A 25,303-nucleotide genomic window follows, 5' to 3' on the forward strand; every position below is an offset into this window, starting at 1 on the left:
TTTTCAAATATTGTAACCAAAATTTCTGCATTGTTGCTGATAATTATTTCTCAGAATCCTTAGTCCCTAAATGAGCTTTGCCTGTACGTATATAGACTGCCAGCCTATCCAACAGTGAGCTCATATCAGCCTCAATCTTTTCAGTAAGTAAGAGTGAAGGCTGATGATGTCCACATGATAAATAACTCTTTTCCAGGTTTTGCAATGGAACGAATATGGTTGCTGTTGCTTCTAACAAGTAGAGTGCTTCTGGGGTCTGCTCAGTTTAATGGCTACAACTGTGACGCCAACCTCCACAGTAGATTTCCTGGTAAGTCTGAACCTAATCTTTTCTCTAATTATATCTTGAAAGAGTGATTATATTTGAATAGTAAGGCCCTTAAATACATATGGAAAATGGAGGGGGGTGGATATCCATCTACATTAAGTGGATATTAACAAATGGCAAATGACAAAAGACATTTTTCTGGAGTTGTAATTTATATCCACATTAACATACAAAGTGTTCATCATAGTTAATATTATAATGGCTGCTCACAAATGTGAAAAATATTGGTTATTGGGTGATAGAATCGGGAGAGGCTAATTTCATCAAAATTTGCCTAATTGATGCCTTTTTCTTCCTTGTAAGTTAATTCAGACTTTCAAAACTGCCCTTATATGCTAATAGATTTACTTAGGAATAATACTTAAGAAAATGTGAAATATAGTACATTACTCAAAAATATTATTTCAGTGCAATGACGGTCATTACCAAAATACACAGGCCAACTTCAGTATGCATAACACAGCAACCATCAATATTGTGACAGATATGAAATTTTTGACTATATTGATGGACACGTCCCACAGGTTTCTAAAATCTACACTCAGTGAGAAGATTGCTTACTGAATTATCAGTGTTTCATTTAAGTATTCGTCATTTTTATATCAGCTAAAGTTAGAGAATCACAGTTAAACACTTACAAAATAAAGACTAGAGAGTCTGAAATCACTTTTCCAAGTTTGCCATGCAAATTGAAATGCTTTCTGTCATGTTTTATATTTCTCAAACCTGCCAGTACTCCTGTGTTGAGAGCATGCCTGAGCAACAGCATACTTGGATAGAGCAATTAGTAGGTAGTTATGTAGTTGACATGGGATTTCTAATTTTTATGAAGAGAAGTAATCTGGATTGCTCTCGAATAAGAGCCAGAGTGTGCAGGAATGTCTTCAGGAGCCCAGACTTACTATGCAAGTGCTTGGCAGGTTAAGAAAGACCTGGAGTTCAGGGTGGGGAATATCTGAAGGTAAGTCTAGCAAGGTATTCTAAGGCAGGGTTGTTAGTGATTTTGAGTACCATGCAGGAGGGTTTTTTAAAAAATGTTTTTTTGTAATGGAAAATTCAAACATATACAAAAGTAAAGATTAGTAAAACAAGTAATTGTACTGATCATCCAATTTCATCAATTATCAACACATAAATTTTGCTTCATCTCTCTCTCCTTCTTACCATTCCCATCCCTGGAATATTTTAAAGTGAATTCATTATTCATGTTTCAGAATGTATATGTGATGGAAAGGAACTCAAACAAAATCTTCACCCTTTTGTATATGTCTAATAAACTTAACGATAATCCCTTAACATATCATCTAATACTCAGCTAAATTGCCTTTAAAACATCCACACAGTGTATTTGTTGACATGTGTCTTTAGTCTATTTTAATTGATAACAGTTTCTCTCTGTCACTTGCTTTTCTAAAATGCTGCTTATCTCTTCAAGTAATGTGGAATTCTGACTTTGGATCTGGTTGATGCAGCTTCAATGTGTTTGTTATTTAACATTCTCCCCTTTTTCCATATAGCCTATAAACTAATTACAGCTAGAGATGAGTAAATTCAGGTTCAGTTGTTTGGACAAGAAGACTTTGTGCGTTATTTGTGGACAGTATTTTGTCTTTATTTTCTTGGTGATGAAGACACATTAAGTCCTTTTAAACACATTTTTTTAAGGATCTTACATGATCATGTTTTGTTTTAGAAAGCCAACCTTGGGAGAAGCAAAAGATAGAATCAAGTTGGAAGAAACTAGAGGCAGAGATAAATGCCACGAAGGCAGTGTCAGTGGGAACAGCAGCAGGAGACAGCGCTTAAGAGATATTTTTGTGTTGGACTCAACAGAGTTTGAGAACTGGTTCAATTGGGGAGGTGAAAGAGAAGATGATGATGATGTCTTAGATGATGTTATGAACTTGGATAACTGCATGTTGATACTGCTGACACCAAAAGTTTAGGGCATTTGCATGTTTTAGAAAGGAAGTTTGGTCTGGGAAATAATGAGTTTGAGGAGCTTCTAGAATTTATAATGACAGCTTCTATCCAATAGTAGAAAATACGGACCTGGGTCTGAGGACAGAGGTTGCTCCCAAAGATAACTGTGTGGTATCTGAGTCCCTATGCAGTGAGTAATGAGCGGGAAACAGGCAACTGAAAGGTAGGAAAATAGACTACTCTTTAGATAACATTGGTGGTGAAGGAAAGAGAGGAGTGACCTGAGCCAGCAGTTTAGGATTTAGGGATTAGAGGACTAGAAGCAATTTAGTATACACGAGTAAAGGGAAAGTATTCAGAGATCAGGATTACCAATAAGAAAATAATTGATGTAATGAGGAAAGAAAATATGGAAAAGAGCAAAGATACAGGTGGAGGAGTTGACATTGGGAAACTGGTAATTGTTTCTTTGATTTAGGAGAGAAGGAAAAATAAAAGACATGGGCAGGGAAGTTGAAGAATACTAATCGTGATGTGGAAGGCAGAGGCCCTCAGGAGAGTGAGGGCCCAGAGAGTGAGGTCAGGACCTGGGGAAAGTGGTCAAGCCTTACCCTGTTATGCATGAAAAGAAGGCCAAAAGGTAAAAAGATTTCCAGGCAGAGAGGATCCAGCTGATGTTGTACTTAGATACTTGTAAACAAAAGATGTAAATGAGCCAGGAAGTGAGTAGGACAGCATAGGGAAATACAGTACATTTAAAAATGACGTTAAAACATTCAATTACAGTGGTGCCCACTGACCACCTGCATCAAAATTACCTGGGATAGTTATTAAAAGTGTTTTAGCCTAAAAGTGTTTACTCCACTGTTTTACACCAAATATAGTGTCCAAATCTCTGATTGTGGTGCTGGGAATCTATCTGTATTTTAAACCCTGCAGATGAGTCTAATATGCATTCATGGTTAAAAACAACTGACATAGTATATACTATTAGTTTCTTTAGTCCATTATTCTAATTAAAAGCACAGGTCTGTGTTAGGAAATAAAATTAAAAATAAAATCTTCCCCCAATCCAGAAATGCTCTCTGCAAGACAGTAGAGATGAAAACACTTATCATTGAGCAAGCATTAACCAGAATGTGATGCTCATTGTAAGCAATCCATCAAGAGATCACACAGAGAGAAATCTTGGTCTTTTATATAGCCAAGCAGATGCAACCCATTACATATATTTTCAAGATAAACCATAACTAGTCCTCAAATAAGAGGACTTGACAGCACCATTTGTCACATATAGTTCATTCTAAATATACCTGGTGATTGGGATGACCATCTGTGTTAGCATATTGGCTTTATCTAGAGGAAAAGTAAACTTGTATCTTCCCAAAAGGAAGTACTTTTGTAATTTTGAGCCATGCTTCCTCTTGGGTTAGGATCTCACACTCCCATAGAAACTGTGAGGTAGGAGTGTTATTTTCCTGGATGTTTATATTTTCAAAAGATGGTTCCCAGATCCTTGAAAAAGATTCTCAGGTCATAAAGCTGACAGAGGCCTTTCTAGTCTTCCTAGGATTCATGGAAAGGCTGAAGTATTTAGAATTATAAGTTGTCTGATGTAAATGGTTTAAGAAAAGGGAGGGGGGCGCCTGGGTGGCGCAGTCGGTTAAGCGACCGACTTCAGCCAGGTCACGATCTCGCGGTCCGTGAGTTCGAGCCCCGCGTCGGGCTCTGGGCTAATGGCTCAGAGCCTGGAGCCTGTTTCCCTTTCTGTGTCTCCCTCTGTCTCTGCCCCTCCCCCGTTCATGCTCTGTCTCTCTCTGTCCCAAAAATAAATAAACGTTGAAAAAAAAATTAAAAAAAAAAAGAAGTCACAGATATTTCTTTTTTCAAAAAAAAAAAAAAAAGGGAGGGAGAAGTTCCTTCCCTTATTTTAAACAGGGAGAATTCAACCTCTTATTTTTAATTTGTATATGACCTTATACATGTTAGCACTTTTAGTACTGTTCCACTTAGACAGCAAATACCCAGACTTAACAAATGCACACGCACATGCACGCGCACACACACACACACGCGCGCGCGTGTGTGTGCAATTTATTTATTGCAATATAAAATCTGTATTTAAAAAATCTAAGATCCAGATAACTCCAAAGTCCCAGGAGAGGCTTTAAGTTTATATGGATGTTATTTTCAAGTGAGCCCACTTTTGCAGGTTGTTTGCAGAAGAAGACCAGAATGAGCAAATAAAGCATAAAGGTTAATTGCTCACTCCCCTCTTGACTTGTGGCTTCTCTTCCACATCAGGATCACCCTTGATATCATCAGGAGCTCCACAAGCTGCTCAGATACTAAGCAATGGGATAGAATGAGAATGAGTCTGGCAAAGGAGAGGGGCTATCTAAATGCAAAGTAATGCTAATAATGATGAAAGTAATCATCTCACCCTATCTGACCTTTGCTGTTTTATGACATTAGAACTATTTTCTTTCATTTCCATGGCATTTATCCTTGGGCAAAGGGAACTGCCATGGTCTAATTCATTTTAAAGTTAAAGGGATACCATTTTATTTTAAAGGTAGTTAACTCTTGGCTATCTAAGCCAATAGCAGGGAACAGACCTATACTCCACTGGCATTATGGTAGTGCTCTTCCCAGAATAAAATTCAAACCACAGTTTACTTTTAGAGTACCACAGAATTATTTGGCCTAAATTAAATATATGGATAAATGCATTTGGCCTCTATGACTGACACACACCTTCTGGAACTATCTCCTTTTTTTGGAAGATGGTAGCATATAAGGGTTAGCCTTAGCTTCTAAGAAGTCTTTAATGACCATCAAGGAAAGATTAGGTTTGTGGCACCAGAAATTTGGTGGCCTGACACCATAAGAATGGTGAACTAACCACTCATGGGAAACTGAATATAAGTCAGTGTTACATAACTTGTCATTTTGTATTCTATTTAAACTATTCATATTCTATTTAAACACTAATAAGGAAGAAACCAATGGGTTCAATGTATTGAGTGATATACACATTACTAATTCTTTCTTGTATTCCTTAGATAAACCTATAAAATCTTTTAAAATCATTTTACAATGGGGAAATGGAGGATTAGCGTTTGTTTAATGATGCAAAGCTAGAAATTGACAGAGATGTAAAACTAAGACTCTTGCCATCAAACCATGATGCCTTAAAGTGAATTCTGAATACTAAGTTTAACAGAATCACAATGGGAATTACCACAGTAACGAATCTGAAAAATCATATAGTAGGAGAATTTGTTTAGCCTTTTTAGTACCTACTTGACTAAGAAAATCTTTTTTCCCTAATACCTATTAATATTTCAATAAACACCAATGTTCCAAAGGAAATAAAATAAAGCATCACAAATTTCAAAGAATTTAGGGGTGGGTCAAACAAAATGAACTCTCTATTCTTGTGTTAGGCTTTGCTTAATTAACCATTGCATTTCTCTGTGCCCAAAGATGAGGTCAGAGTGGATAATGGACTAATTATTCAAGGGAACATGTTTTGGCCTTTCTATGATAAGAAAGACGAATTCTCCTGCCTTTCTACATAGTAGTAGTGTTTTGGTCTCCAAGTTGTCCAGACAATGCCTGCCTTCTGCTTTGCACCTGTGATTGCAATTACGAGACCAGATGAGGCAGAAGAAGTGATTCAGGCAGGGACCGCTGATCACTTCCTGATTACTCTAAATGATAAAATGCAGTGGCAAGCAAGTTCAGTAACTGAATAATTCAGAGTCCATCCCCTTTTTTATTTCAATAAAGAAGTTTTTTATTGCATGAGTTTTTCGCTTCCTCTGCTTGTATAAGTAAAACCCATATGCTTTCTCCTGCCTGAAAAAGATGACCAATCTCTTCTGGTTCCAGAGAATGTAGAGGAGCTAGTGCAAATATAAGCCTGCAAAATTTGCCTCAAACTGCATATGAATTTCCTGAGGCACTAGACACGACAGCTTGTATTTGCTAACGAGAAACAGATGTGAAAAACCAAGGTGGCAAGAAACCCATTCGGTGTAGAGAGGAAACTTGAGTTCCTAATCCACCTTAAATTCTTCATCAGCTGCTGGTATTTTGTGTAGATGAAAATCAATACCCCTTTAGGAGTTCTTGCTCTTTTAGCTCCAAAACCTCAATATCGTATAAACTCTTGTTAAGGGTAAAAGTATCTTTAAAAAATGAGTTAAAACAATGAACATAGCATCTGTTCTCTGAGCAGTTTTAAGTTTATATAGTGCCAAATATTACTCCTCTCATTTTAGAGAGATAGAAGTGGAAATGATATGTAAGTTACTCTTATAATCTGCAAGGATGGTATAAATTAGTTTTGGAATGTCTATTGGAGTTCAGGAAGTAGATTATTTGCAGGTTAGATTTTCTATGGCACTACAAAGCAGTGTACTCTTCAGTATACAGAACAGACTCCTCCTATTACATTGAATAGGTTTTGGTTCATACTATCAGTTTCAACGCAATGCTACTTTTAAATGCATATAAACCAGTCCATGAATAGAGATACAATTCTATTCACAGGAGTACCTGTGTCTGACCTGCACAGAGCCTCCACCTGCTCACAACAGACCCCCTCCCCCACCCCGTGTGTCCTTCAGTTGTTCTGGCGAGTGCCCACAGCATGGTTGACATTTGAGGTGCTCCTCCAGTTATTAAACTGCTATGGTTTACGGAATGGGGTAGAAGTGGGAGCAGAATACTGATCCTATTCCCAACTTTGTTTCACACACAGCCACCTGAGCACTAAAATAAATTTGTTTGGACTCAGGCTCACAAAGCTTTTTACGAACCCTCTTTCACTGAGATTCAAAACCAGTTCGGCAAACCTGGTGGTTCAGTCGGTCAGGTGTCCAACTCTTGATTTCAGTTCAGGTCTTGCTGTTCATGAGATTGATCCTCATGTCAGGCTCTGCGCTGCCATGGGATTCTCTCTCTCCTTCTCTCTCTCTGCCCCTCCCCCTCAAAAATAAATAAACTTAACAAAAAAAGTTCCTCACACAAGGAAAGGAATTTTCTCCTTCATGATTCCTCCTCTCCTCTCTCTCCCTTTCTCTCATCCTTTTTCAGCCGACCTTCTCCCTCTTGCCAGCATATAAATCATACAAATAGGTATGTGGTGGCAGTGCTTAATCCCACCAGATAGCATCCACCCCAAGGGTTAGCTTCTGCCCAAAGTATATAGATGTGACTAAGCAGTTCAATTGATTAAGAGACTTGAAGCATTGGCATCACCTGGGGGCTTGTGAGAAACACATAAATCAGGTCCCATCTCAGAGCTACTGAATCAGAATCTGCATTTTAATAAAATTCACAATGGTGATATATATGCACAATGTAATAAGTGCTGCTTAGAGCATGGTACTCAAGATGTCTTGCTTGCTTTGTGTTGTTACATAACCACACTGTGTATATCAGCCCAGGTGGCTGTCAAGCCCTTGCTTGCTATTAATGACAATAGGAATCAGCAAATCTATCACTGTTAAAGGAGAATAATTTTAAAAAATCATTAATAATAAAGCAAGATAGTAGGCTACCAAGACTAATTTATTTTAAAAGGTTAAATACCCCCCAAAATAGAAAAAATCTATCAATTTCATAATACTTAATGGGTTGAGTTTTCTCAATTGGAAGTCAGAAAATATCTGACATTAAAGATATTGATGCTTGTCTAAAACTCTAAAAACAGGAATCATCTCAGGCACGTGGCAGAGTACAGATAGGAAATATGAGTTCTGGATGAACAGTAAAGATGAAATCGTATTAATTGCACACATATTTGTGAATCTTAGAACTTATTAAAAGTTAGAAACCGTGTGTGCTGTTTGTGAAGGAATTGAATTAAGCAAATTTTAATAGACATTTGTTGAGTATTTGTTAGGCACTCTGGGAAAATCCAGAGCTTTCAATGAGTTCATAATCTACTGGGAAAGCAAATATCCATTCCCAGATATAATATAAGCAGAACAGTAGAGTCACAGTTAAAGGGATGCAAGGTAGAGCTCCAGAGAACTATTACTTTCCATTGGGAAAAGAGGGAAAGTCTCATTAATGGACAATGTATATATTATTTTTCTGTTTTCAGCTTTTATTTCTCCTCTTACTTGAATTCTATCATTGGGTATTTGATCTATTATTATTGTTTATGAGTGATACGTTGAGTATTTGGTATTCTTAAATTTATATTTTTTACTCTTTTCTATTCTCCAAATAGTAGACTCCTATTTCTGACTACCTGTTGTACATTTCTGTTGAGTGTCCCACATATACCTCAACCTCTCAAAAACTGAGATTTTCATTTTTCTTTCCTGCATTCTTTATCTCAGGAAATAATCTAGTCACCCACTAAAGCTAGAAATCTGAGTATCAGTTTGAGATCCATTCATGCCATCATCTAATCATTTTCTTATAGAATTTAGACCATTGGAATTTATTTCTTCTCAACAATCCCTTCCAAGCACTCCTACCTTGTAGACACATGGTTGTATATAATATGGTATATAAGCCTAATCTTTAGTAAGCTGCACTATAATTGTCTAGTTTTTCTGTCTCCTTGAATTAAACATGAGCATCTTGAAGTAAAGGAGTGTTACTAATGCCTTTATCTTCAGAGTCTAGTACAGAGACTGACATGTAATATGTATACAATAAATGGTTTTTAAAAATACTTTGTTGACATGAACTGGCATGTAGTTTAGGTCTTGAAAATAAATAGGAACAATAGCCTCCAGCTTGTATAAAACTGATGGCACTGGGGCGCCTGGGTGGCTCAGTCGGTTGAGCGTCTGACTTCAGCTCAGGTCATGATCTCACGGTTTGTGAGTTCGAGCCCCGCATCGGGCTCTGTGCTGACAGCTCAGAGCCTGGAGCCTGCTTCTGCTTCTGTGTCTCCCTCTCTCTCTGCCCCTAACCCACTCGCATTCTGTCTCTGTCTCTCTCAAAAATAAATAAACATTAAAAAAAAATTAAAAAAAAACTGATGGTACTGATTTTGTGTTTTAAACTCCTGTGTACTTCACCTTTTTTTTTTTTTTTTAATATTATGCACTGACCCCAGAGTTGCTGATTTTCATGCATATTTTTACATTTTCAGGTTAGGGGTTAGAACATTTCAGGTTAGAACATTTTGAGCCACTGCTTTGTGGGGCTGAGTACCAGTCTACAGCCCAATTTTTGGAGGTGTTGCCATATTTGTATTGTAGAATATGTGTGTACAAATTATTTGAACAACTGTATTGATCTGTGCTCTGATTATTCCAGGTAACAATTAGAAAATGTTAAAATAAATATTGTGATGCTAGTTAAAGAAATGTAGGTCTCAACAGTATTGAGATGAGATGAAATCATTCAGTCTATCAAAAGCTGGGGATCTTTAGTCTCATCTATATGCCATTGAAATTAAACTAGTTGCGTATGGAACTGTTGAGGAAAAGAACAAAATTAGATATACTTGTTAGATATATGAATTATATGCTACAAATATATTGTCAGTGATTGTGCCTAAAGGGAAAAGTGTAGTTAGGTTTTCTAGGAATGGAACTTTATTGGGAATGAAGTAGAACGAGATTTTTATTCATATGGATAATTGGATTCATCCTTTCTTTACTCCCATTTATATGGTAACAATGCTCTCTCAACTCCAAATCTGGACACATTTTTTTATGTGGTAAGAGATAGTTGACAGCGACAGGATATTTAAAATTTGCATAATTTTCAAAAATGTGAGATAATCTCATTGCCTGATTGATAGGTGAGAGAAGTGCAGAACACTTCTTTTTTTTTACCTGAATTCAATTCAATACTGCATTTTTTTAGTCTTGTGAAACGCTTAACTTGTTTAAAACATCAGGGGAAAAATAGCCATTCTGGCAGTATAACTGCATATAAGCTCTAAGCCAGCCTGCCATTTTAATAATGCTTTGTATGTTTAAACACAAAACACTAAAAATCAAAAATCTAAAGGTATTTATTTCTTGATATTTTTGTTTTTAACTTGTAATCATTGAGTTGCTTCATACTCAAGTGTTGTTCAAAAGGATATACCAACTCAGCCCAGAGGTTGGACAATAAAAAGGCTCCAAAAAATTTAGTTGTTGAGAACAACTGTTATTCACTAACTCTGAGGAAAAAATTTGTCTTCTTTTGGCAGAAATTGCCCTTCAGCAACTTAAAGTATCTCTTCTCCCTCCTCAAAGCATCACAAATGGAAAAAGTTGTGCTGAATGGATGTCTTTAGTATCTACAACCAGGAAAAAATGTGTTTCTCAGAAGGGACAGTGAAAAGTCTTTAGAAAACTGGGTTAGGATGGATTTGAACAGATCTCTTTTCTTACACTGGGAAAAGCGTTTCTCTTGTTATCATATCTCCTAGTGGGATCAGCTTGTAGCAAATTCAGTTCCATTTCAGGAGTTACAAGTTAAACACAGAAAACTGAAGAGAGCTCTACATCTGGACAAAGTCATCTTTGCCATTTATGAAGCTATTCTAAGTATCAGTTAATTCCTCTCAAAGGTGAAGAAGCTGAAGTCTTTAGATGGTTTAAATTACAGGGAATGATACTTCCCCTTTGTAACGTATTTAATGATATATTCACTTCAGTACATTTGTGATATTACATGTAATGCAGTGATACTAATTTCCTATCTACTGGACATCAAGAGAGTTCTTAGTGAACTCCCTGGAAGCTAAGATTTGATCGACATTGAGGTAGATATTTTGTTATCTTACAGAGACCATTTTGTATGAAAAGGTTTCCTGTGGTTTTGCCCTTGTGTTTGCCACTTGACCTCATTTTCTTCCATTTCCTCCTTTGTATTTTAAATTCTAATGACAACAGAATTGTCCAGCTCTCAACCAGGCTCAGCATATTTCGCACTTGTATCATTATTCACACTGTCCCCTCTGTGTTATAAAATTTCTACTCCTTTATATCACTAACTCCTATTGGTACTTCAAAACTCAGGTCAATGGCATCTTCTCCAAGAGGCTGTTCCTAACCAGCTGGCCTAGGTGAGGTTCACTTGCTGTACTACCCCATAGCTCTCTGCCCAATCCTTCTGTCAAACTGGGTCATGACTATTTCCTCTTATGGACTATGATCTGAGAATAAGTACCACTACTTTGTAAATCCTCAGTGTAGTCTGTTGTTCCAATATTTCATGTGATTAAGTAATTCATTACTCACATCAATGAATATTATAGCTTCCTGCTTTCTGGGACTTTCAGTATATAGAGAAGATAAATATACAAGTACACAAACACATACATGATTTTAAGGCTATATGACAGCATAATTTGGATCAGGAAAATCTTTGGGGAAAAGACAATGAAATTCAAGACATGAAGAATAAATAGGAGTTAATTACACAAAGACTGGGGGTATGAAGACATCCTAAGCAGAGAAAAGAGAATTAATGGCCTTGTGCAAATCTGTACTAGGCTTTTTTAAATGCTCACAGCATTTTGTGGAGGAATAATTTATATAAAATAAGATGCACCAATTTTAAGGGTGCACCTTGCAATTGTTTAACATATGAATGTACTTACATAACTACTAACCAGATCAAGATAGAGAACATTTTTATCACTCCACAAATTTTTCTTGTTTCTCTTATTCTAGACACTTCCACCCCAGGAGGTAACAGCTACTCTGGCTTTCATCACTCATTGTGATGCATTTAAAAAACTGAAAAAAAAATTCAGTGAAACAAATATAGGGAGCAAGGGACTAGTAGGGAGAGAGATGTGAATGCAGAGATAAGAAGATGGCAGATCATGGAGAGTCTTGAGGACTTGGTTGGATTTGGAATTTTGGTCTGAATGAAATGAATAGCTTTGAAGACTTGAGGAGAGGCAACATGATTAGATTCATGTATTAACAGCTATGCTAATTAGAGAGGGTTAAGAGTGGAAATAAAGGAGCCAGTTAGGAAGCTAATATAATATTCTAGGCCAAGAGATAATGGTGGCATGAGCCAAGGAATAGCATATAGATGGAGAGCAGTCAATTGATATAAGATGTGGGAGCCTGGGTGGCTCAGTCGATTAAATGTCCAACTCTTGATTTTGGTTCAGGTCATGGTTCATGAGACTGAGCCCCACATTGAGCTTTGTGCTGACAGCACAGAGCCTGCTTGGGATTCTCTCTCCCCTCTCTCTCTGCCCCTTTCCAGCTCACATGTGTGTGCACACACTGTCTCTCTCTCAAAATAAATAAATAAACATATATATATATATATATATATATATATATATATATACATATATATAGACATATATACATATGTCTATATATATTATGTAATTTGAAGATTCTAAACACTCAAACATTTATTAAAATGAACTCTATTATTTTAGTAAAGATCATCATTAAAAGTTATGATTGTATTTAAACAGCTAATGTGGCTGAAAACTGATAGACATATTCTCCCAATTTTAAGTAGTACTTATTATTTCCTCTACTGTACTTCATAATGAATTCACCTATGAAGGGAGTATTGCTTGAAGTTTTCTATAATAATTAGGCTAGTATTTATCTTTTGGCCATGAAGAAGATTTTCCATCTTTCTCTCTACCTTTAACCATGAAAAAGATTTTCTTTCTTTTTGTAATGAGCTTAAAATCATAACCAAACATAGAAATTTTCATTTTTACTTATTCACATTTTCAAAATATGACTCACTTAGCCATCAAAAACCACCATGGAGAATGAATACTCCCAAGAAATACGCTGTTGAACACTTTTACCCTTAGATTAGAATTGTGGTATTTAAGTGAATTAATTCTATGCCAAAAAGTCTTGAATGATATTTGCATATTACTTAGGTGAACATCATCTAATTTAGTAAAATTATCTTTTAGTTTGCTTGTTTTCTTTTTTAAACACTTTTATTTCTCCATGACCTGAGCTGAAGTTGGACACTCAACCAACTGAGCCATCCAGGCACCCCTTGATTCTTTATCTAAGTGGTAAAATGGAGTGTTAAAAAGTGGCAAGCTTACTGCATTAATGTCCTAAGGCTGCCATAACAAAGTGATACAAACAGGGTGACTTCAAACAGAAACTTATTGCCTCATAGTTCTGGAGACTAGAAGTTCAAAATCAAGGTGTCAGCAGGGCCATATTCTCTGATGCTCTGGGTAGAATCCTTCCTTCCCTGTTCCTAGCTTCTGGTCATTTGCTGGCAATCTTTGAATTCTTTGACTATTGATGCATCACTTCAATTCTGTGTCTTCACATGACATCCTTCCTACGTCTCTGTCTTTTCATATGGCATTCCTTTTATAAGGACACAAGTCATTTTGGATTAGAGACCCACCCTATTCCAGTGTAACCTTATCTAAACTAATTACATCTACAATGACCCTGTTTCAAAATAAGGTCACATTCTGAGATACTGGGATTTAGGGCTTCACTGCATCTTTTGGCATATGATTCAACTTGTAACAGATAGCAAAAACAATCAAAGTAAGTTTCTGCCTCTGGGGAATTGCCTAGCAGCCAACCTCTCCATTTGCTGCATATATTTTCTTCATTACATGTAGAAAAATAACTACATAGAGGTATGAAAACGTGTGTGTGTGTGTGCATGTGTGTGTGTGTATGTGTGTATGCTCACCTGTACAGACCTGATAACTCATAGAATAGTCATGGAAACTGGGAAAATGATGTTTTAAATTTCCATGCCTAGTTCATTCCTTTTATTTTGGCATAGTCACTGGCAAAATTTTCTTAAAGCAGGCTATGCATGTTTTTTGTAGTATCAGCACATTTGTTTTCATTCCTTTCTCTCTAGAGTAATTTAATATAGGCAAAATAAAATGGAATTCTGACGGATGGCTTATGTTTCTCCATCCTGGGTAAGATGGCTTACAAAACACCAAAATGCTCAGCAATATGGCTTATGAGGGATTTTAACTGCTTCTTCCTTATACTTGGGAAAGCTTACCACTTGCAGTGAGTCTCACTACTCTAGACAGGTTATCTGAATAATTCAGATAATTACTCTGGTTCTGAATTTTCTCTGCAAACCTGATTTTGCCCCTTCAGTTCTCTAATCATTCTGTAACACTCAACTGACATTTAATGCAAATCTTCTGTGTATCAAACACAAAGAAACAGAGATGTTTTATAACTCCTAAATAGCTAAATCCAAGACTATTTTCCCTGGTTACTTCTCTTAACAACCTTCACATTGGATTATGGTGTATTCAAACATAGGAATGAGTTAAACAGGCTGAGGGGATGAATAACTACATTAGGGGACGTTATAGTTATTCTTGTATCCTGCACTGTGCTTTTGTGACTAATATTTGCTTTCTATATATTTTTATTTCAGCTGAAAGAGACATCAATGTCTATTGTGGGGTGCAGGCCATTACAATGAAGATTAATTTTTGCACAGTACTTTTCTCGGGTTATTCTGAAACAGATCTGGCACTGAACGGAAGGCACGGGGATTCCCACTGCAGGGGGTTCATCAATAACAACACCTTTCCCGCGGTGGTCATTTTCATAATCAATCTCAGCACCTTGGAGGGCTGTGGAAACAACTTAGTGGTAAGATGAGTGTAAAATCCTGTGCTAGGTTTGGGGTCACAACAAAAATCTCTCCCTGTTTCATGAAATTATCAGAAGCCCAATCTGTCTTTCAGGAAGAAATTCCAATAAAACTGAACAAATCACTTCCGTTGCTTGTGTGAGGCTTTAAACATACAATTTTATTTTCCAATGATAGTTCCCCTTATTGTAGCTGAGCAGTAGAGGGGCTTGAGATCAGCTACACTACTCTAAACAACATTATTTGTATGAGTGACATTGATAAATATTTCTCTACACTTTATCATTAGTTATGTTTCTCCTGCTTTTTATGGAACTGTCTTATCATGCAGAAATTGTTTGCTTCAGTGAGTTGGACAATGGGTCCCTTGGCCTATTGCCTCTTAGTGACCTCATTCAGAAAAAAAGATGAAATATAGAATGGGAAGACTAGACTCTCCTAGGTTTCATGTTTACCGTGGAATGATCCACACCAGTGTCGTGTGAAAGAGGGCTGTCAGCATTTCCGGTGTGATATTCTCCATTGTGTGGGACTGTCCTTTGAATTTCAAAATGTTTTTCATACTCAGTCTTACTCATGAAATCCCAGTAGATTGCTCAGAAAAGGAAATCTCTCTAGTCATTGTGAAAATCAAATATTTCCATCCCCAAACAGAGTCACTAGTCTATGTGATTCATTATTTATGCTTGCAGTGAACACACACACACACACACACACACGCAGGAATTGAATAAGGAATTGATTCTCCCAAGAATTAAAATTAATTGAAGTATAAATATTGTGATTTGAGGGGTGTTACACTGAAATTCATTGAGCACTATTTTTCATTTTGCTTGTTTAAATATATTCTTATTGGTAAATCTTAGCACAGACAAAAAGGAGATCCAATGAGCATGACCACTTAGCACAGTGAATAAGGAGAAACTGGCTTTTCCTCTTCATAAATTATTATTTGGGATTAAAGAGGAAGGCTTAATTTCTCTAAGGACAGGGTTTCTAAGACTTGATGGGGGATGGGAGACAGGAAAAAGATTTCTCTGATTTCCTTCTTTATCTTTTCCCAGAGGGTAGTTAGAATACTGTGCCCATGACCATTTCAAGCCTGCAGCTTGAGTATTGTTGACTCTTTTTATTAAAAACATTTATTCATCTCTCTGAGTTGTGCACAGAGAGGTTATGAGGTGGGCCTGAGGGAGTGTGACGCAGGCTGGTTATTATATGTCTGTATTTCCTTGTGAAAGGAGGAACCCACGTGGAGAGACAGAGTTTCCCTCCTCCCACCGTACCCTGGGGTCTTTCCTTCATGGCACTTTCTTCTCTGGATTTAAGTCTTGCCCTGCTACCAAGAAAACAATTCAGGAGAAATGCCAGGCAAAGCATCTGGGTGTGTGTGCACATGTGTGGGTGTGTGTGTGCACACCTGCTGTTTACTTTTTTAAAAAGTTGAATGATTTAGGTATAAAAGTTGCTACATATGTGTACGTATGTTTTATTCTGTTTTCAAAGAATTGGTATGTTTACCTAGCCAGTCAGGCAAATGTGAGAGGAGGGGAAGATTTGCATATATTTTCATTTTTTCATAGACGTCACCAGCTTTGGAGTTTGCTCCAAGGACAATCCTACATGGGAAAAATTAAGTAGACTATTACGTCACTGGATTAGGATAAAAAAATTGTTTCAATTATAGTAATTCTGGCCCTGTTCATGAATTAGCTAGATAATTGCCTCAGCTTTGCCTATGTACTCCAGGTTCACGCATAAAGTTTATTCTCTTGTTGAAAAGTAAGTATTATAGGTTTCCATAATATCTGCTAAAAGTATTTATTGAGCATCATACTGTAGTTGATGTAATGGGACGAGCTTTATTCTATGAAAAGTATAGAGTATTATTATGAAAGTCGAGAACATTATTTCTTTTTTTTTTTAATTTTTTTTTCAATGTTTATTATTTTATTTTTGGGACAGAGAGAGACAGAGCATGCGCGGGGGAGGGGCAGAGAGAGAGGGAGACACAGAATCGGAAACAGGCTCCAGGCTCTGAGCCATCAGCCCAGAGCCCGACGCGGGGCTCGAACTCACAGACCGCGAGATCGTGACCTGGCTGAAGTCGGACGCTTAACCGACTGCGCCACCCAGGCGCCCCTAGAACATTATTATTTCTATAATGGTGGCCAACAACATTATTATGAAAGTCAAGAACATTATTGATTATTCCTAAAATGGTGGTTCTTAAATCTTAGTGGGATTGAATAATCCAGTCTCAGGAAAATACACGTATGGACAATATTTTAATATAAAGTCTGGGAGTTCATCCCCTTGAAACCTGTCTATGAACTGTTACCCTGGGAGGGGATGAGAATCTCCATGTATGTACCACAAAGGAAGACCCTCAGATGGTCACATCAGAAAAAAAACATTGTGACCTTAATGCATTTGCTCAAAATTTATCTCAGGGGCCCCAAGCTGCTGGTGTCACTGTGTGTTGCTGACCATGCAAAGGCATAGGCTAAGGGGATCCCCTACCCACAAAGGGTTCTGATTATGGTGAAGGGGACTGCCAGTTTAAGAGACCGCTCATGCACTGTGACTCCTCCTACAATGGAGATGAGCATTGCGGTAGGACAGTCAGGAGGTTTCCTAGGGAAGCTGATGAGACCCAGGGAAAGAGTAGGATACATCATGGTGAAGCAGGGGAGAAAGGAGGCAGAGAAAGCATGTGCAAAGCCTTAACGAGATCCTTGTGACTGGCTGGGGCATTTTTTTTGGAAATTTTTAAAAATGTTTTTATTTATTTTGAAACAGAGAGAGAGAGAGAGAGAGAGAGAGAGAGAGAGAGAGAGAGAGAGAGATGCAGGGGAAGGACAGAGAGAGAGGGGGAGAGAGAGAATCCCAAGCAGTCTACCCCGATTCAGGACTCAAACTCACAGTGAGATCATGACCTGAGCCAAAATTAAGAGTGTGATGCTTAAGGGACTGAGCCACCCAAGCGCCCCTGCATCTGGGACATTGTTAACCAAGTGTGTGATTACAGGGATATGAAGCGAAAGTGGGAATCAAGATAAGGTTAACAGGAATATTTTAAGCCATGCCACAGAATTTGGACTCTACCAGTGAACATTTTGAAATGACTTATTGTAGCACTCTGAACATGTACTCTGTCTCCTTTCTTACTTATGAAATACGAATAAAGTGTCTTTGGTGAATATGAAGTTTCATTTAGTTAAAAGACATATTGATCACTTATAAATAGCATTATGTGCATATAATCTCAAAGCCATGGCATGTTGTAGTTGAAACAGATGCTAGAAATGATCTGGTCTAGGGGCGCCTGGGTGGCTTAGTCGGTTAAGCCTCCTACTTAAGCTTAGGTCATGATCTCATGGTTCATGAGTTGGAGCCCTGCGTTGGGCTCTGTGCTGACAGCTCAGAGACTGGAGCCTGCTTTGGATTCTGTGTCTCCCTCTCTCTCTGCCCCACCCCACTCACACTCTGTCTCTCTCAAAAGTAAATAAATATTAAATTTTTTAAAAAAGAAATAAATGATCTAATCTAATGTTTTATTTTGCATATGAAATGCCTGGATTTATATATAGCTATTTAATCATTGAACTTGATCTACCATTCTAACAGGTATCCACAATTCCTGGAGTCAGTGCTTATGGGAATTCAACTTCAGTACAAATAGGAAATATTTCGGGATACATTGATACTCCAGACCCACCAACAATCATCAGCTATCTACCTGGGCTTCTTTACAAATTTAGTTGTAGTTATCCATTGGAATACCTGGTTAATAATACCCAGCTTGCCTCGTAAGTTCAAGTTCTATTCTTACTTTCACATTCTGTCTTTATATTTGAGTCATTTTTTTTTTCCTGAACGGACTTATAAAGATAGCAGGATTTGTTGAGAATAGCCAAATTCAAGGTAATGGAAACTATATTAAGTCCTTTATCTATCTATCTATCTATCTATCTATCTATCTATCTATCTATCTAACATTGTTATGACCCATATCAACAGATCAGATGTATATATTTTCCCCCAAATTAAAACTGGCTCCAACTAGTCAAATGTCTGCCTGGGGGTTCTCCTCACTCCCTTCAGAATTGCCAAAGACACTAATTGCCCAAGCACTGGAGTGCTTATGCAGTCCAGAAGGTGTACTATTTCCAGTGGATAGAACAGTCACTGCATTGTTGGGTCCTGCTTGGCTTCAGACTCTGCCAGATGCTCTCACCGTGGGACTCTGCTGCCTCAGAATCTGGGGGCTGTGTGCCTCTTGCTGAGGTGTCAGCTGCATAGGTGCTGATGGTCCCCCAAGAAAGGTGGCCTCACTCAGAGCCCAGGAACTTCAGATATGGACTGTTTGTAGTCATGTATTGATTCATTTTTCCCAGAGGACATACTCCAAGACAGGGTTATATCCACATTACAACAGAGTCACTGGATTTGTCAAATATTTTTGATAAAGTGGGGTGATTGAGTGAAAACTTTCTCTTCTCAGTTCTAGGGTTTGTTATCACAAGGGTGTAGTTATTGTTTAATCTTAGTCATGAGGGAATGCGGAGGCCACATTCTGTTTCGGTTAAAAAATAGTCACAGCTGGTTTCAATGGCACAATGATGATAAATATCTTGGTGAAAAGTAAGACTTGGAAAACAAGAAAAGAAAGGCTTTGAGTCAAAAGGATACAGGTGTAAAGGGAAGTGGGCCATGAGGGTGTCACCATCTCACTCTGTTCCACCTTACTTTCCCAGTAAACACATTCCTGAGTTGCAGTGTATATGGAAATTCATTCATTTATTCAATAAATAATTATTCTACTTCTACTATGTGCCATGCAATGTTCCAGCAGTGAACAAAGTAAAACAAAATCCTTGATCTTATGAAACTTCTAATGGGATTGATGAAAATGTATTTGTTTCAGATTCAAATTATATTGGAATGACATTTTTCTTTAAAGTCTCATCTATATAATGCAAAATGGAAATCATGCCTTTATAAATAAAAAGATCATAAAGAACAGTTTGTCTTTATTTGGTCTCTTTTGCTTTTTGATACATTCAATGATTTAAATCGTGTGCCTACTCCAGACCTAGGTAAAAGTATGTCAAGCTTACTCAAGAGTTTTAGTGCCTTAAATCTAATATTAAGGTATAACTGAAAGTTTTAATTTAAAATCTATCAATGCTTTCCTTTTTCTAAATCTGTTTTAGGTCCTCAGCTGCTATTTCTGTGAGAGAGAACAATGGTACATTTGTCAGCACTTTGAACCTGCTCCTTTATAATGTAAGTTGATGGGTGACGGATGTTATGTTCTCTCTCATCATACTGAGGAGCCATTTATGTGGATGGATTTTATATCAAAATCTACCAAAGGCCACATTAACCCCGTTATACTTTGGTAACATTTATCCACCTTTACTACCATTTTTATATATCCTAGTGATAAAGGTATACTAAAAACTCCATTGCTTTCTAAAAGTTGATAAATGACTTAGATTTTATTTTGTAAATGTGATTCTACATAGTTATTCCAAGTGTCTATCTACATTTATATGTATATATTTATTTGCATGTGTGTGTGTATGTGTATGTGTGTGTGTTTAGCCATAGTCAGGGTCAAGATGTTAGCAGTAATATTTTTGTGATAAAAAGATAGGAAAAGTCCAAATGCTACTTCTCTTGAGGGCACGCTTGGTGATGAATGTGTTAATATTTTCAAAATGGATTTTGGCTGATGACAATTCTGTCACATTTGAAATAGTTTGGGTTGACTACATAGTATTGTCTAAACTCTTGTCATGTAAATATCGACAGTGGCAGGAAAACGTAAAAAATACATGGATTTCTATTTATAACTCTAACATTAATCCCCCAAATGATATTTTCATGTTGATTAAAAATTTTTATTCATACATTTTAAATGCCTGATTTAAATATCAATTTTTCAATCTATCAACCAACATTTTGGTAAATTATGAATCTGATTTTTACATTATTATTCATGTCATCATGGCACTGAGTTATAATTCATGCAACTGATTTAAAAGTCAGTGCTTTATACTTTGAATATAATGAGCTATAAATATTGTAGTAGGACATTTTCCAAAGGCATTTAAAAAATCATGTTTATAAGTTTGTAGTCTGACACCACTGAGTTCTAAACAACAAATTAAAATGTATTGGAATGAAGATGGCCTTTCTGTCATTTCTAAACTTTCCTCTGCAAGGAGAAACTGCCAACTTACTTGGTTCTATAATACTCAGCAAATATGTGCCAGTATTCATTCCCAATATGAACAGATATTTATTATTGTTTTGAGCAGTATTTTTAAATTGGAAAGTTCCTATCTGCTGATTTATACATGTAAGCTCCCTGAGGTAGAATTGAGGCGACTGGTTTGGGTTCAGTATTATTGGTTATTTTTGAGTGAAACAAAGATGAAAATTCCTGATTTTAAAAAAGTAAAAAACTTGCCCAAATGGTATTTAATGACACCATTATTTTTTGTGTGTAAAATTAAACTATTCCCTTACTGGAAAAGCAGAAAATAAAACTTTAGAAGTGTGGATTTGTTGAGAGCTTTGCTGTGAGGGTCCTTCTTTTATCATTAGAAATAGTATTCCTCTATTGTTAACTAGACATAATCCTTCAAAAACTTTCTAGCATATTTTAAAAAAATTTTTAATGTTTATTTATTTTTGAGAGTGGGGGAGGGGCAGAAAGAGAGGGAGACACGGAATCCGAAGCAGGCTCCGGGCTCTGAGCTGTCAGCACAGAGCCTGACGCGGGGCTCGAACTCACAAATCCTGAGATCATGACCTGAGTCGAAGTCGGATGCTTAACTGTCTGAGCCACCCAGGTGTCCCCAAAACTTTCTAGCTAGCATCTTAGTGCTAAATAAAAGCCTATAATTTGGTGATAACCTTAAGATTATAATTCTATGGTAAAAAAGGCAACCAATTGTTTGATATCAGACTATAAATGAACTAGGTAGTGTCAAAACATCTCATTTTTTTTTTGATGTCTATGCTTTTTATTTGACAAGACTTAACATCTTAAGATCTCTGATGAGAATAGGATGTGGAAAAATATTTCAGAAAACAAAACAGACACATCTCATTTTTAACCAGTTTGCGATAAAGGTATTAATGGTGGAATTAAAAAGTTAAATTGAATTTTAAAAGTTATTTACTAGACAATGAAATAAATAATAAAATTGAACAATTTCTCCACAAATTATGTTTTTTAATTAACAGACCATTTTTTACAGCAGTTTTTGGTTTACAGAAAAACTGATCTGAAAGTAGAGAGTTCCCACAGACTTCTTGTGCCTATACACAATTTCCTCTATTATTTACACCTTGAATTTGGGGGTATATTTGTTATAATTGATGAACCCATATTGATGCATTAACTGAAATGTATAGTTTACATTGAGTTTCACTCTTCCTGTGTATTTTGTGAGTTTTGACAAAATCATGATGACTTATACCCATCACTACTGTAACATATAGAAGAGTTTCACTGCCAAAGACTACTTTGTTTTTAACATGACATGGTCATAATATTTTGTCATGTTACAGGGCACTACCAAACTAGTAATTTATACATGCTTCCAGTTAAAAATAAGTCACAAAGATGAAAAATACATTATAGGTAATATAGTCAATTATATTGTAATCATGAGAAAAAAAAGCCCTAGTAATTTACATGAGAAAAAAATTTTGGTTTACTTTCACTAATTGATCCAAAATCATATTTATTATTTGTTTGAAACACTAACATTTAGCTGTCCAACTGTAATTTTATTGCAGCGTTTCAAATTACGTATCATTACACAAGCATTTGTGGCCAAGTCTTCACATGCAGTTTTTGAATGATGAAAAGTTACATTTAATACCTACTACTCTCATTCTCTGATTAGTTATTTGGAAAGGAAAACTTATATCTAGTTCAGCGCAATTGTTCATATCTATGTATTCTGGCACTCAGTAAATGTACTTAGGAAAATTTTATTTATAAAAAATAATTTTTATATTAATAATTTATAAAATAATTTTATTGACTATTCAGTTTCCATCTATGTGGATTATTTCAAGTTGAACTGTGGCCTTATTTTTGTGTAATATAAATGTATCGGTTTTCTTCTCTGTGGAAAGCAAAGATGACTTTGTGAATTTGAATTGTATCTAAATGTTAGTGTCTTCTGAGAGGATAAAGAAAGAGTAAACCTGAAATAGTGTTACAGTAATACGAATGTCTTTTCAAAGTTGAAGAAAAAAATCTAAAATAAATATAATTGATTTTAGGGACAGTATAATAAGAGTAAAAAAAAAAACAACTATACAAAATAAAGGAAAAAAAAGTAAGGTAAAAACATTACCTTTTAGAAGCAATTTTAGAAGGAAATATTTGTTGATTCGTTTGCAAATGACTTAGCAGTATAATAATTCTAACAAAGTCAACATTCTTCAAGGCACTACTGAGGCAAGTATATAATCTCTGGCGGCCCCTGGCGGACTCAGTCGGTAGAGCATACAACTCTTGCTCTTGGAGTTGTGAGTTCCAGCCCCAAGATGGGTGTAGAGATTACTTAAAAATAAAACCTTTAAAAAATAAAATAAGGATCTATATATTTAATGAGGTGTGGAATACTTGGAGAAGTTTTTAAAGAGAACAGGAAAGATAAATAAAAGTATCTATTGGAAATGGTTAGAGGAGCTATTATCATTTATGATAGAGAGAAGTACGACATATATTCCCTCATTTATCTGGCTGTATTTGGGAATGAGATGTTTCACACGAGTGCAACCTTTTCAAGAGTAAAGCATTCATACTATAATTTTAAAAATTTGTAATTTTAAAAATTCAAAACCTGTTGCTTTCTTCCCAGCCTTCTTAAACAGAATATGCTCTGTATTTTGCCTTTGCTTGATGACTTTGAAATTTCATAACGAACATTAACATTTTTCCTTTGCTGAAAAATAGATTCAAGGTTAATAAATTTGGGAGAAGCAATTTGCTTCCATGCCAATTGATTTTACAGTTTACATTTTTAGAAATTCTTTTCTTTTCGTTTTCTTCTTTGCATCTTACAATTTTTTTCTGTTTTTCTGTATTATCAAATTAAAGCTGTCACATCTCAGTTTCTGACCTATTGTTTTAATACTGTAAATTGGGGCATGATATAAATAAGCTCTCTAGAATTGCTATACACGAAGAGGAAAAAGATAGAAGTGAAGTCCTGAGACACCTTTCTATAAGTAACTATCAAGGAATTTATGAAGGAAATATTGTGGCATGCATTTTGGCAACTTGGAGGACTCATTGGTCTCTTTTTTGGTTTTCAATTAAATTTTGGTACTTTCCAATTGCCAGATAAGTGATTTGGGGCAAATGAGAGATTATCAAGAGCATAAGGACCTACAACCCCAATGGGAAAGGGCTTAAAGTAGATGAGAAACTGCATAACAGCCACTAATTTAATTTAAATAAATGAAGTATTCATTTAAATAAACTGAATATTAACAACTGATTATTAAACAAATTAAATATTAAACACTATTAATCACTGAATGCGGTTTAAATACACAGAACATTAACCACCATATACGATAAGCTATGGAAACAAAAGGATTTATGTATGGAAATAAATTTGTTACTTGGATGTGGTTTAAGAACAGTTCTGCCAAGAAACTAGAGGATTAACTAGATCATTTTTGGGGTTAATTCTGTAGTTTTATGGTGATTTTCCCCCTTTTTTATATGGTATTATGGTTTTAAGTGGTAAATGTGCTGTTGTTGGGAAGACAATGATGAATTAATTTCTTATTTTTTTCATCATTAGGATTCAACCTACAGTCAGCAGTTAATTATCCCAAGTATAGGATTACCTTTGAAAACCAAAGTGTTTGCAGCTGTACAAGCCACTAATCTGGATGGCAGGTATTTTCAAACTCTTTAGTTGTTGTTGTTGGTTAAAACGTTTTGACTGCACAAAGCCTTGTGAATCATAAAGTTAGCTCATTCATTTTTAATTTAAATAATGCTGCCATTGTCACACCATTTAGGAATGCTAATAAATAGAAATAGCAAATTACAAAGATGAATAGGGACACTTATTTTGTGTCATTAATTGGAAAATAACAAGTCTTCCCATAAAGAAGGAGGGGGAGTTACTGGAAGAGGGAATAGGCAGACCTATTGGACTAGGGTAACCTGTGGGATACCACAATGTTCTATTCTTTCATCTGAAAGATGATGGGTCAGATGTAGTCATTTCATGAACACTGGTGATTTATGCGCTTTTCAGTGTGTATGTTACTATTCAATAAAAATGTATTAAAAAACAGAGGAATTCTCCCCATTATGATCTGGGCCAGAATCATATAAAATGATCCTCAGAAACATCTCTGTAAAAAACCCCAAAGCGATCAAGCTTCATA

At 36.1% G+C, this 25,303-nt stretch overlaps 1 protein-coding gene across 1 annotated transcript in view; it reads left to right on the forward strand.

The window, feature by feature from the left end:
- The first annotated feature begins 201 nt into the window (after positions 1-201).
- The window catches only part of ZPLD1 (zona pellucida like domain containing 1), a 45,025-nt gene continuing 19,923 nt past the window's right edge, over positions 202-25,303 (forward strand). The window contains exons 1-5 of the mRNA XM_043594047.1: positions 202-310; positions 14,627-14,847; positions 18,479-18,660; positions 20,068-20,140; positions 24,706-24,803. Of these exons, the coding sequence (XP_043449982.1) occupies positions 205-310; positions 14,627-14,847; positions 18,479-18,660; positions 20,068-20,140; positions 24,706-24,803 (680 nt within the window). The 5' untranslated portion in view covers positions 202-204. The remainder of the gene's footprint in view (positions 311-14,626; positions 14,848-18,478; positions 18,661-20,067; positions 20,141-24,705; positions 24,804-25,303) is intronic.

This window comes from Prionailurus bengalensis, chromosome C2, assembly GCF_016509475.1.
Source record: "Prionailurus bengalensis isolate Pbe53 chromosome C2, Fcat_Pben_1.1_paternal_pri, whole genome shotgun sequence".
NCBI lineage: Eukaryota > Metazoa > Chordata > Mammalia > Carnivora > Felidae > Prionailurus > Prionailurus bengalensis.